This window comes from Myotis myotis, unplaced genomic scaffold (genome assembly GCF_014108235.1).
Source record: "Myotis myotis isolate mMyoMyo1 unplaced genomic scaffold, mMyoMyo1.p scaffold_m19_p_3, whole genome shotgun sequence".
NCBI classification, from domain to species: domain Eukaryota; kingdom Metazoa; phylum Chordata; class Mammalia; order Chiroptera; family Vespertilionidae; genus Myotis; species Myotis myotis.
Genome location: NW_023416335.1, coordinates 36223879 through 36238051, shown reverse-complemented (window position 1 = coordinate 36238051; position 14173 = coordinate 36223879). Strand labels below are relative to the sequence as shown.

Here is a 14173-nt window from a genome sequence, read left to right as displayed (position 1 = left end):
TTTTTTTTTTTTTTTTATTTTTTAATTAAATCTTTATTGTTCAGATTATTACATTTGTTCCTCTTTTTTCCCCCCATAACTCCCCTCCTCCCAGTTCCCGCCCCACCCTCTGCCCTCACTCCCCACCCACTGTCCTCATCCATAGGTGCACGATTTTTGTCCAGTCTCTTCCCGCATCTCCCACACCCCTTTCCCCCCCAGGAATAGTCAGTCCATTCCCTTTCTATGTCCCTGATTCTATTATAATCAACAGTTCATTCTGCTCATCAGATTATTTATTCACTTGATTCTTAGATTCACTTGTTGATAGATGCATATTTGTTGTTCATAATTTGTATCTTTACCTTTTTCTTCCTCTTCCTCTTCTTAAAGGATACCTTTCAGCATTTCATATAATCCTGGTTTGGTGGTGATGAACTCCTTTAGCTTTTCCTTATCTGTGAAGCTCTTTATCTGACCTTCAATTCTGAATGATAGCTTTGCTGGATAAAGTAATCTTGGTTGTAGGTTCTTGGTATTCATCACTTTGAATATTTCTTGCCACTCCCTTCTGGCCTGCAAAGTTTCTGTTGAGAAATCAGCTGACAGTCCTATGGGTATTCCCTTGTAGGTAACTGAGTTTCTTTCTCTTGCTGTTTTTAAGATTCTCTCTTTATCTTTTGCTCTTGGCATTTTAATTATGATGTGTCTTGGTGTGGTCCTCTTTGGATTCCTTTTGTTTGGGGTTCTCCGCGCTTCTTGGACCTGTAAGTCCATTTCTTTCACCAGGTGGGGGAAGTTTTCTGTCATTATTTCTTCAAATAGGTTTTCAATATCTTGCTCTCTCTCATCTTCTGGCACCCCTATAATTCTGATGTTGGTACGCTTGAAGCTGTCCCAGAGGCTCCTTACACTATCCTCGCATTTTTGGATTCTTTTTTCATTTTGCTTTTCCGGTTGGGTGTTTTTTGCTTCCTCGCATTTCAAATCATTGACTTGATTCTTGCGCTCCTCTGGTCTGCTGTCGGGAGTCTGTATAATATTCGTTATTTCAGTCCGTGTATGCTTAATTTCTAGTTGGTTCCCCAATATAAGATCGAGGGTCTCATTAGTTTTCTTGTAGATCTCATTAAGTTTATCGGCGGCTTCTAAACAGTTCTTGAGAGACCTTAAAAGTGTGGTTCTGAACTCTATATCTTCCATTGACAATTTTGTCCTGTTTCTTTGTTTCCGCATTTTGTTATGCTCCCTTGGTGCACCCCCTAGTGGTCTTTGTTCGCAGTCTTATAGTTAAATCTTGATTATTGTAGCTAATTCCAGGGAGGGTTTGACCTCCAGGCCAAGTGGCTATGAGAATCAGCTGTGTCAGCAGTGAGAGAACTTCTGTCCTCTAGGGAGGTGCTAATCTAGCCTTTGCCTGAGGCTATCCGGCAAATGCCTGTGTGCAGGGCTTGGGCGGGGCGGGTTGCACAGGATCAACAGGGTGGGCCGGAGAGAGCAGTTATGGCGGCTCTCAGTCCTGTCCCCAGGGGCTCTGCCTCTCTGAGTCCCAGCACCCGCTGCAAAGCTCAGAGAGAAAGCTGCACTCGCTCTGACCGAAGCCAGACAGTCCCGCTTCTCCCGTTTGAGTCTGGGTCCCTAAAGACTCGCCTGTATCTGGAGCTCAGATTCTGCGACTCCCTCCCGATTGAAAACACCAACCGCGCCCTCCGCCGCCAGCCCGCTCCGCGCACTCCGCACCCCAGAATTTGACTTCAGCACTGCGCCTCCTCTGAGTGTCCGTATGCGTTTCTCTTTCCTCCTAGTTGTAGGACTTCCACTCAGCCAGCGCTCCTGTGGTTCTGGGTGATGTCCCTTCCGTTTTTTGGTTTCACTTTTGAAGTAGTTGTTCAAAGCAGCAAACTCCGGCGTTAACCTATGCCGCCATCTTGGTTCTCTCCACTTTTTAAATATTCTTATGCATCATATTTTTATCAATCTATAGAGTGAAACCCTATTTTAAAAGACTTCAATATAGATGAAATAAAGAGATGTTTCGCTTTACTGAAATTAATATACTGATTTAGATTTTCAATGCATTTTGGTTTTTAGCTTAAGTAACAGGGGAAGGCTCACCTTGACAATCCCCCGGATGTGCATTTTGGCAATCATCTCTGCTGTGTAGAGAAACATCAATAAAGTATCCAGAGTAAAGGTCACATATTGAAGAGGAGGATAGTGTTCGAACGTCATGGGTGTGTTCATACAGACAGAGATGACGCTGATGATGGCACAGATGCGCAGCAAAGAGTGAACCCACTGCAAAATAGTCCAAAGTTATTATTTGACATCATAAAATGGTATCTTGAACTTGCATTATGAACCACAGCATTTGGAAAACATAATATTGAGATTGAAATATTTCACCAGTATGAAAAAGGAAACCAATGTCTGTTAAGTGCATATAAAATATTTCACATATTTTACATAACTTAATTCTCAAATCAGCCTAATTTTCACATCAATACACTAAGACTCAGGAAGATTAAGAAACCTTTCTGTGGTCATGCATTAATAAGAGCCAAAATCTAGCTGTGACATTGCTCAGGCCTCAATACAGGGTGATTGTGATTCAATTAAAATGTTAGTAACTTATTCATATGGAAACTTGATGTACTGTTACTTTTAAACTTTTTAATGTTTAAAACATAGAATAGAGACCATATTATGTTTATTGGTATCTAGCACAAATCACAAATGCTTTTTAAAATGAAATGATGCATAACTCTGCCCATGTGTAGGGTTTTCTTTCCATATGTATCTTACATGTAAAATTCTTAAAAATATATTTTAAAATCTGATATCAGCCTAAATTTTCAAAAGATAATATTATTTAGAAAAATTATATAAATTTAGCCAACTTATCTTTTCCAAAATTCCAAAAAAAAAAAAAGTTTCTGTGCAATTCATTCTAGCAGTGTATATGCTGTGTGACGATTTTCCTTAAACCCAACATAGAGAAGTAGGAATTAAAAAGATAAATGTGTGGAAACCATATAAATATGAGAAGAAAACACAGGCAGTAACATCTCAGACATTTCGCATAGCAATATTTGTTCCAATATGTCTCCTTGGGCAAGGGAAAGAAAGGAAAAAACAAACAAATTGGACTACATCAAACTAAAAGGCTTCTGCACAGCAAAAGAAACTATCAATAAAATGAGACGGGAACCCACTGTATGGGAAAACATATTTGCCAATAATACATCTCATAAGGGGTTAATATCCAAAATATTTAAAGTACTTATACAACTCAACACCAGGAAGATAAATAATCCAATTAAAAATGGGCAAAGGACCTGAATAGGCACTTCTCCAAAGGGAACATAGAGATGGCCAATAGACATGAACAAATGCTCAATGTCACTAATCAGATAGATGCAAATTAAAACCATAATGATGTATCACCTCACACCTGTCAGAATGGCTATCATCAATAAATTAACAAACAAGTGCTGTTGAGGATGTGGAGAAAAAAGAACCTTCATGCATTGTTGGTAGGAATGCAGACTGGTACAGCCACTGTGGAAAACCATATGGAGTTTCCCCAAAAAATTAAGAATGGAACTGGCTTTTCCCCAGCGACCCCACTTCTGGGAATTTATCTGAAGGAACCCAAAACACCAATTCAAAAGAATATATGTACCCCTATGTACACGCAGTGCTATTTACAATAACCAATATCTGGAAACAGCCCAAGTGCCCATCAGTAGATGAGCAGATAAAACAGCTGTGGTACATTTACACCATGGAATACTATGCAGCATTAAAAAAGGAAATCTTATCTTTTGCAACAGCATGAATGGACCTAGAGATTATTATGCTAAGTGAAATAAGTCAGTCAGAGAAAGACAAACACCATATTATCTTGCTTTTATATAGTATCTAATGAACAAAATAAACTAACAAAATAGAAACATAGGCATGCATACAGGGAACAGACTGACAGCTGTCAGAGGAGAGGGGTCTGGGAGACTGGATCAAAGAAGGTAAAAGGATTAAGCAAAAAGCGGTAGGTATATAGCACATAAACACAGAGAACAGTGTGGTGATAGGCAGAGGGAAAGTGGGGTGGGGCTAGGTGGAGGTAGGCAGAGAGGGGGATGGAGACAGAGAGTTTGAGGCGATACAGTGTGCAGATGATGTTTTACTGAGTTGTACACTTGAAACCTGTACCCCAATAAATTTAATAAATAAGTTAATTAATTAATTAATTAAGATAAATGTGTGTATGCATGTGTGTTTGTGTGTGTATACCTGTGCATATGTGTAGGACATACAATTACTCACATACACTATTTTATTATAAAAATAATACCTGAGATAAAACATATTGGTTGTACCTTTATGCCAAACCCAGTTAGTATTACTATTTAATTAATTAGTAGACAATTCTTCAATATAATTTAAATGTTATTTGTTAATCTTTTAATATTATATTCCCCTTGAACAAAAGCTGCTTTGTGTAGTAGGTAGGCCCTGCATCTATGCAAGCTGGCAAGCACCCAAGATGAAAATATAGAAAAGACTGTCAGAACTTTGAAAAGATTCAGACACTTGTAGGCTGGTGGGTGGGTTTTAATATTAATCTGACAGTTATAATATTTGCATGAAGATGTAATGCCACTAATGTCATACTATATAAGTCACTGCTGATTGATGTACTTTTCATGTAATTAGGAACTGCTTCAGTAAACATCAGTGTGTGAATTTAGCTCCAACACAAAAGATTTAATTACGCAAAAGATCTCGAAAAGAAGGGTTCCTCCACAACAAATCTGTTTCAAATGTAAAGTATGAATTCTAGCTAAGTATTAATTATTTTAGTTAGTGTTTCCAAGGCTACATCTATAATACTACCTTTGTTAGAAGTTCTCAGAAAGCTCTGTATGTGGTGGACTCTATTCTCTATTCTGTTCAATTATTTCAACACAAATGCAAGACTTACTGTGTGTCAGAAATTATGCAGAGGACAATAAATGGAAATAAGAAGGTTCTGACTCATCACTACTTTGCAGTCTGATGTGCATAACATATATATTTTATTTATCCTATCTAATAAAAGAGAAACATGGTAATTGGCATACGACCGCTACCCTTCCCATTGGCTAATTAGCGAGATATGCAAATTAACTGCCTGCCAAGATGGCGGCCAGCAGCCAGGCAACTTAAAGCAAACATGAATGAGGCTTGCTTGCTTCAGTGATGACGGACTCCAACGTTCCCCGCCTGCCTTGCCGGCCTCTGAGCTGGCAGTTTGAAACACAGTTACAAATATAGAAGCTAAACAAAACCCCAGAAACCTGCTTTTAGTGAGCCGGGATCTCAGAGTTGGAGTTGATACAGAGTTTCAATTATAGAACACAAACAAACCAGATACCTGCTTTCAGCAGCAGAGGCCTCAGAGCTGGAGCCAGAGTTAAAGCTGGCCCAGAATAAAAAAGAAAAAACAAAAGAAAAAAAGGAGCGGTTGGGAGCTTCAGTCACCCGCCAGCCTGAAAACAGCCCTCAGCCCCTCACCCAGACTGCGAGAGGGCACAGGCTGGGCTGAGGGATCCCCCCTCCCCCCTGAGTGCACAAATTTTTGTGCACCGGGGCTCTAGTATTCAATATAAATGTATACTTATATCTACACTAATAAAAGAGAAGCATGCAAATTAACCATCACTCCATCACTCTGCCACTCCGCTACACCCACCAGCCAATCAGAGCAACTATGAAAATTAACCCAACAGAGATGGCAGTTGATTTGCATAAGCAGGCATGGAGCAAAGACTGAAGACTGAAGATGGCGGCAGCCATGGAACTGGAATGAACAGGAAGCTTGGGTTGCTCCCGGAGACGGAGGAAGCCAAGCTTCCCGCCGGCCCTGGGCTCCGCTCAAGGAGTGGCTGGGGACCTGGGTCACTGGGGGCAACCCAGGCTTCCAGTCTGCCCTGGGCTCCACTCGAGGAGCTGGGGGGGAAAGGAGGGGCTAGGAGCAGCCGGAGTGGAGGCCAAAGGCCTGGGTCCCAGGTGCCAGAGGAAAACCGGTGCCGGCAGCCAGAGGAAGGAAGGCCTATAGCGCGAATCTTCGTGCAACGGGCCACCAGTACAAATATAAAATTAGTTGAAAAGAAAGAGGTTCATTCTGTCTGTGGTGCAGGTCAAATGAGGAACTTTTCAGAGTGGATGGGGCACAGGTGATATCTGAAACGGACTTCGTTAATGAGGGGGACTTGACTCATCAGAGTTGCAAGGAAAGGGCCTCTGGGCAGGAAACTGTGAGATTGCAGGAAGTCACTGATGTGGCTCAAGTGGACAGGGTATCGATCTAGGAAAGGGCAGTTGCTGGACAAGTTAGAGGCAGAATATACAGAGCCTTGAATATAAATTAAAGCATTTTATTTGCAATGTGGATAATAATGATGTTTCAATGATCATAAAGAAGATGGGTTATGTGAACATAAATGAAAACATGGGAGGAAATGTGAGGAGGCTGGGGAAGAGGTCTGGAGGGTGAGTTAGATGAAGAAAGACTAGAAAGGTCAGGAAGACCATGGCTGATGATCTTGATCATGTTCAAGGAACAGACAAGTATTGAGAGTAAGTTTACTTCCTTACTTCAGCTTCCACTTATCCTAGTTTATATTTGTATGTAAGTATAAATGTGTATTGTATATAGGTAACATATATGTTATGCATATCAGACTGCAACGTAGTGAATCAGAACTGTGTTGTTTCCATTTTTGCATCCTCTGAGCCCAGCATAATTTCTGACAAATAATGAAGCTGATCCTATTCTGGCTTGTAGAGCTCAGTTTCCAAGACCCATGGATATGCCATTCCACCTTAACTCTGGCTGTTCGCCTGGCTAATACACAATGATACAGATCTCCCCCTCAAGTTCCCACCAGCTTAATTAGACAGAGAAGGTGACAAAGTTATTCAGAGATACTATGCACTATCTAATTAACCTTTACTTTTACTCAAAACTTGCAACTCAGAAGGAGACCTTTAATTCCAAACATTTGATTATCTCCTCACAGATTCATGCACGTTGAGAACTGTAAGTAATGAAAGCTTGGTAGAAGAGGTCACTCATGTGGGACGTCAGCTTTGGATCAGCCTGTGAAGTGGTATTATCTCTACACCTGGTGACAGTGAGGACAGGACAGCACGCACAGAGGAAGAGAGCAGAGGTACTCACATACCTTCCTATGTGAGTAACTCAGAGAGGAACCTCATTATTTCATCTCATTTGTTCTTAACTTCCAGACTCCTAGACTCATCCATAGTCAACTGCAGCTCAAACACACATTTCAAAGCCAAAGGGTACATGATCTTTGAATATATGAATCAAATTTCCTTTAAATCAGCATGTGCTACTCCATACTTCAAAGAAGACACTTACTGGCTTGTTAATCCAGAGTATGTCAGCGTTGTCTGACAAAGATTCATCAGGACCAAAGTCAGTCACCGGCTGGGCCTCCACCCTGGAGCTCTGTTTCCTTTTGAGCATGCTGGAGTTAGCGCTGGTGAGGGAGCACAAAACGGCAGTCTGGGGAAAGAGAGTTCTGTTAGCGACCTAAGCCATCTTTACCCTGATCACTAAAAAGACAAGTGCCTCATGGATGCCCAGTCATATACTGATCACACACTCATTCCGTTATACTGTACATAATAAACATATGCAAACAGAAATTTTAAAAGAATGCGATAAAAATCAATATGAATAAAAGCTTGATACTTTTTTTTCTCGCGACCCAATAGATCATCTTGTGTACTTCTTAAACAGTTTGCATGCCAGTTTAGAGACCACTGGTCTAGATGAACTTTCCCCCTAAGAGTACACACATTAGTAAGAAATTTTTCGAGGTCTATGTTCATACACCTAAAGCTGCCTCCACTTAAAGGCAGTCTTGCCAGAGCACAGCTGGCCAATGCAGATGAAATACTCAGATGTTCCCAGGATTTTCCCTCGGGTTAATTTGATGGGACACTCACAGACATCTGTTTCCAATGACAGCCCCAAGTTGATCTTCTGAGTGTATCCTTGCCATAATGGATGTGAGCCAGAGAGCATGGGGCAGAAATTACTGTAAATGGAGTTATTTTTTTTCTCTTATGAACTGTATTATATCAATTCTTTCAGCTACTCTGAAGTAAACCCAGATTACATTGAAGAGGGAGATGAGATGCTTGCTTGCACATAAATTTCCACTATTCTGTGTCATCTACATCTTGCTATATGTCACCTCCCTTTAGCCGTTGCTACCACCCTCCATCCAGCAGCCACTGAACGGAGGCCTACCGTACGTCCTGCTTTCAGGACACAAAGCGAGTAAGTGCAAGAGATGTTGTAAAGGCAGGTGGTGCCTGATGACCCTGTGTATCCACAGAGAGATTTCTTATTTGATTAACACCTGGATTGAATCTTAGAGGAAGAAGAGGAGTAAATGTATTTTGGATATATACTATGTTTGGGACACTTTGCAATGATATTTTACTTATTCTTTACAACTAATGGAAGAAAGAAAACACCTAGTCTTTTTATGAAAGCACTGGAAACTCCAGTCTTGGGGCAGCTAATAACTTGACCAAGGCCATCTAGGCAAACTTGAAATTTAAAAGAAGCTCTATTTGGTTACAAAACCTAAGGTGTTTATCCTTGACCACACTGATGTTGAGCACTGATTAGGAGAATTTCTAAAAGATAAGGGAGGGATTAGGCCCTCCAGGCAGCTCACAGTGGTGAAGATGCCATGTCAAGAAAATGCAGTAGTTGCCGAAACCGGTTTGGCTCAGTGGATAGAGCGTCGGCCTGCGTACTGAGGGGTCCCCGGGTTCGATTCCGGTCAAGGGCATGTTACCTGGGTTGCGGGCATATCCCCAGTGGGGGATGTGCAGGAGGCGGCTGATCGATGTTTCTCTCTCATCGATGTTTCTGACTCTCTATCTCTCTCACTTCCTCTCTGTAAAAAAATCGATAAAATATATAAAAAAAAAGAAAAGAAAAGAAAATGCAGTAGTGTTAACCCCAGGCAGGTGCACTGGCTCTTTTATCTGCTGCTGCGTGAAGCTAGAGAAAAACCCAAACCAAGGACGAGTGCCACTCAATCCCAGAGGAAGCAGAAGATGGAAACAATGTGTTTATAGTGTGTGCAACTGCAATTTTTACTGGGAAGGAGAACACAAAAGCTCAGGACAAATGGGTGTTGAATCTGAGTCCCTATGTTTGAGCACCTACCTCTATATCTATGTTCTCCTTGATGCACCTAGGTAGGTAGGTATATGTGCCTAACCCCCATATTCGCAGAAGAAACCAAACTAATTTGCTTTAAGATATTCTAGGTATTTCCAGTTTGTCTTGTCCTGAATATTGGGTTTAAATATGAACTTTGCAGTATGCTGCACTAATGAATTTTATTTTACATAATTGGAGTTAGGGACACTTGACATCAATATGCAAATGTATGCAAAATATTCAAATTATGCTTGTTCTCTGATTTACTGTGGGGGGAAACATCTGGTGGCCACAATTTAAGATGCTTCTTGAATGACAGTCTCTTATGTACCCAAAACTGAATACAGAATCTTTTAGAAATCCTTCACGATTATACAATGCAGGGGATAAGATAAAGAGTGGCTTCACAGTGTTGTTCAAAAGAAAATTTTATAGACCTAACTATTAGCTTTAATATCACTTTCAAGGAGTCAGTGGAGACTTATGAATGGCCATTTACTGTTCTTATGACTTGGCCCTAAATTGCATCTGAAAAAATATTTTATTCATAAATGTGACACCTTCGCGTATGAATGCCATGCATTTGATTATAAATACCTCATCCAAAGCAAAACAAGTGATTACAGATTTGTTTATCCAGAATTCATTTTTTTTTTAAATCTCCATGTTGGCTATTATGTGGCCCACCAAATAATGTAACTATAATGAGTGGCATTAGTTGTCATCCACTTTCACCTCATTTTACCGACTGAAAAAGTGCCCCCAACTCAAACTGCCCAAGAAAACTATCTGAACTCTCTGTCCAAACTCTGCACATATTAAAACTCAACAACTAGCTCCTGAATCACTGACATTCTGACCAATTTAATAATATTAAATATTATGTAAAGCATGCAAGTAGCAAAATAAATTCAAGTTACAGACATATAAAGACTCCAAGATTAATTTGAGGCAATAGATTGTAATAATTTTCCTTTACATACATAAATATTGTTTTTCACATTTATTTATGTTGAATCAATATATCTGAGTGCAGCAAACCTGTTATTCCCCTGATAAAGAACAGCAGGCATATTTAAGTATCCTAGGTAAGCTTATTATTTTGATAGGAAATTGCTTCTGTGTATCTTAGCCTTATCACCATTATGTATTTATAACCTAATATTTTTTTCTGTTTGCAGAAGTGTCTTTTATAAGGCACTGTATTAAATTCAAAAATATAAGGCTTCCAGTAGATGTGTCACACTTTTTAAAAGTAGTTGGTATTTAAATATTCAATAGTATGAGGAGGCCACACAGTTACAATATATTCGTTGATAAATCTTTTGCTCAGACAGAAGAGTTACTTGGGTTCATTTGTTTTATTTTAAGTGGTTAACATCCAGCTTTATATCCTTTGATAGCTATATACTTTCCTTAGGTCATTCCAGCTCTCTCTTGACCAAATTAAAGCTAATAAATTCAGTTTTCTTTAACTGTGAGGTGTTGCAACATTATAGGTCATTTCTTCTCCTTGTAAGCCTCTCGGGTTTGCATGAAACTGTTTTGAATCTTCTGTCTTCTAAATTATGGTTTACAGCATGTCCCTTACTTACTGTCCCATGTGTCTGTTCTCTATACTCAACCTCTGAAATGAGCATCTGCTCTTACAATTTCCACCACCATCTGTTGGTGTCCAGCTACTATTACTGAATCATGTATCTATGCTGCTTCTCCCTTAGATATAGGCCATACCACCACCAGCATCACTTAAAAATCAACAGGCCGACTTGATATCAGTCTCAATTTCCAGATCCCACTACCCTGAGCTTTTCAGGACCCACATCTGCAGAAGGACTGCATGGATATTCTTTTCACAGGTTTTCACAGGTGATTTCTTTTGTTGTTCCTCATTCCATTGGTATACAAGGCCCCTTTCACTTTATCTCCATTGCTAGAGCCCTTTCTAAGCCACGGGACCTCGGATCTGGACTGCCACACATATCAACCATTTAAATATATCCTGTCCTTCATATCAGAAATCAACTTCCCAACACACTGATAGGGGCTCTCCAGAAAAACCTCAGCTGATCCTCTCTTTCTCATTCATTCACACAGAAAATACGCGCATCCAAATGGTATCAGACACTGGGCTATATGCTGGGTACACAGCATGGAACAGCAAAGGCATCTGTAGAACTTACAAATTGCCTACTTTACTTAACCTGATGTTTCAAGGACACAGTCCCACTGAGTTTACTTGCACTTCCTTTCATACCTGTACCCGCATGCTCTACTTTGAATTGGTGAAACATACCATTACCCACCATCCTTCAACCTTTCTAAGCCACTTCTGCTCCTTCTTCCAGCAGTGCCCTCTTTGTTGTCTGCTGCCAGTCCCACAGCAGACCTTCCTAGTCCCATACTTAACTCATGAAGTGTTATGTTTGTGTGTGTGATTTGTTTAACTGAAAGATTTAAAGTTTGGGGATAAAAGTGTAAACAAGAGAAACATACCTCTCTAGTAGACTCACAGCATCTATTTGATGCTAAAAAGCCCCCAAAGAATACATAAGTCAGTGATTTATTTTTAAGCATTAGGTGTCACTACAACTGACAACACACCAAAATCAACCACTGTTCTTCTGGTCACTTATGTGTACAAACTGAGGCCTTTACCAGTAAGAGTACAGCCACTATGGAAGACAACATTGGGGCCCCTCAAAAAGTTAAAAATAGAACTATCAATTTTTAATTTTTTGTTTGTTAATCCTCAACCAAGGGTATTTTTTTGCACTGATTTTTAGAGAGAGCGGAAGGAAGGGAGGGGAGGGGAGAGAGAGAGAGAAACAATAGATCCAGAGATAAGGAAGCATGGAACAGACTGAAGAATCTCAGAGGGAAGGGGAAAGGGGGAAGGGGGAAGGGGGAAGGAAAGAGATTAACCAAAGAGTTTATATGCATAACCAATGAACACAGACAATAGGGAGGTGAAAGCCTGGAGGGCAGGAGTGGGGTGGAGGGGTTCAATGGGGGAAAAGGGGACACCAGTAATACTTTCAACAATAAAAATAAATTTAAAAAAACAACAACACAGAACTATTATACAGCCCAGCAACTGCACTTTTAAGCCTTCATCTAAAAAGAATGAAAACTCTCACTCCATCTTGAATGGCTAAAACTACCATCATTCTTCAAGCCCAGATCACCTTGGTTCCCTGGTAAGGGCACTGAAAACCATGTCCCACACTCTCTCAGCACTCTGCACCTCCTTCCATGAGCTCACTTCTCACAGCCCATGCTGGACTCCAGCAACCCCAGTGTCTCCCGTTTAGTGGTACCAATTAGTTGCCTTTGATGTTAATAATCAAAACCATTTAAGGGAAAGTATTAAAGACAGAATCTGTTCTAAAATAGAATAAATATTTATTAAACCAATTATTTTATTAAAAAAAATAATCCTCAAACACAGAGAGAGAGAGAGAGAGAGAGAGAGAGAGAGAGAGAGAGAGAGACCTACTACAAATCTCACAAAAAGGAGATGAAATGATTTTGGAAAATGAGTTATTTACCATGGTAAAATAGTGAGCTCATCAGTTGATATCCTCCCAAATTCTGTTGACTACCATGTAAAAACAGATTTGTCCAACAAAAATGTTTAAGAAATCTGAAACACCAATCAGAAAAAAATATATGCACCCCTGTTCATAGCAGCAGCACAACTTACAATAGCTAAGATTTGGAAACAACCCAAGTGCCCATCAGCAAATGAGTAGATAAAAAAGCTGTGGTACATTTACACAATGGAATACTACTTGGCTGTATAAAAGAAGGAACTCTTACCATTTGAAACAGCATGGAGGGACCTGGAGCATATTATGCTAAGTGAAAAGAGCCAGTTAGAGAAAGGTAAGTATCACCTGATCTCACTCATATGTAAAATCTAATGAAAAAAATAGATCCAGAGACATAGAAGCATGGAACAGACTGACCAACTTCAGAGGGAAGGTGGGGGTGGGGGTGGGTGGGGAGAGATTAACCAGGGAACTTATATACATACTAGAGGCCTGGTGCACGGATTTGTGCACATTGAAAGGAAATTAATTAGAAGGTGGCTGGAGGGGCAGGACTGGGCGAGACAGGCCGGACATGCCCTAGAGCCAACTTCCCACGGTCCCTCCCCAGCCGGCCGCACCTGGGCTGGCGCCAGGGCTCAAAGGGCATCTGTGGAGTGAGCAGGGTCCTTCCAGCAGGTGGGGTCCCTCAGCCTGGCCTGCGGGGATTGGGCCGAAACCAGCAGTCCGACATCCCCCGGGAGGTCCTGGAGTGCGAGAGGGCACTCTGCAAAGTTGCTGTCACTCAGCAGCTCCTGCATTGAGCATCTGCCCCCTGGTGGTCATTGTGCATCATAGCTACCAGCCAGTCAGCCGGTCGCTTAGGCTTTTATGTATATAGACTAGAGGCCTGGTGCACAAAAATTTGTGCACTTGGGGGGGGGGAGGGGGGTTCCTCAGCCCAGTCTGTGCCCTCTCCCAGTCTGGGACCCCTCAGGGGATGACCACCTGCTGGCTTAGGTCTGCTCCCCAGGGGATTGGGCCTAAGATGGCAATCAGACATCCCTCTGGCAGCCCAGCAGTCCTCAGGGGATGTGCACTTGCCAGCGAGGAGCAGGCCTAAACTGCAGTCGGATATCCTTAGTGCTGCTGAGGAGGCGGGAGAGGCTCCCACCACCACCACTGTACTGGCAGCCATCAGCCTACCTTGTGGCTGAGCAGAGCTCCTCCCATGTGAGAACGCCCTGACCACCAGGGGGCAGCTCCTGCATTGAGCGTTTGCCCACTGGTCGTCAGTGTGTGTCATAGTGACCAGTCATTCCCAGTCCTTCTCCTGTTAGGGTCAGTTTGCATATTACCCTGTTGCTATATAGGATAGAGGCCTGGTGCACAGGTG

General features: G+C 41.4%; 1 protein-coding gene across 5 annotated transcripts in view; it reads right to left on the bottom strand.

Moving 5' to 3' along the window:
* The window catches only part of NALCN (sodium leak channel, non-selective), a 309491-nt gene that overhangs the window by 280993 nt on the left and 14325 nt on the right, over positions 1 to 14173 (bottom strand). For 4 of the 5 annotated variants that reach the window (XM_036300871.1, XM_036300867.1, XM_036300869.1 and 1 more), the window contains exons 2-3: positions 7412 to 7558; positions 2095 to 2277 (exon numbers count right to left, since the gene is read on the bottom strand). In XM_036300871.1, coding sequence (XP_036156764.1) covers positions 2095 to 2277; positions 7412 to 7519 — 291 coding nt within the window. In that variant the 5' untranslated portion in view covers positions 7520 to 7558. Of the gene's footprint in view, positions 1 to 2094; positions 2278 to 7411; positions 7559 to 14173 lie in introns of those variants that run through there. The other variant, XM_036300868.1, reaches the window with a different exon arrangement.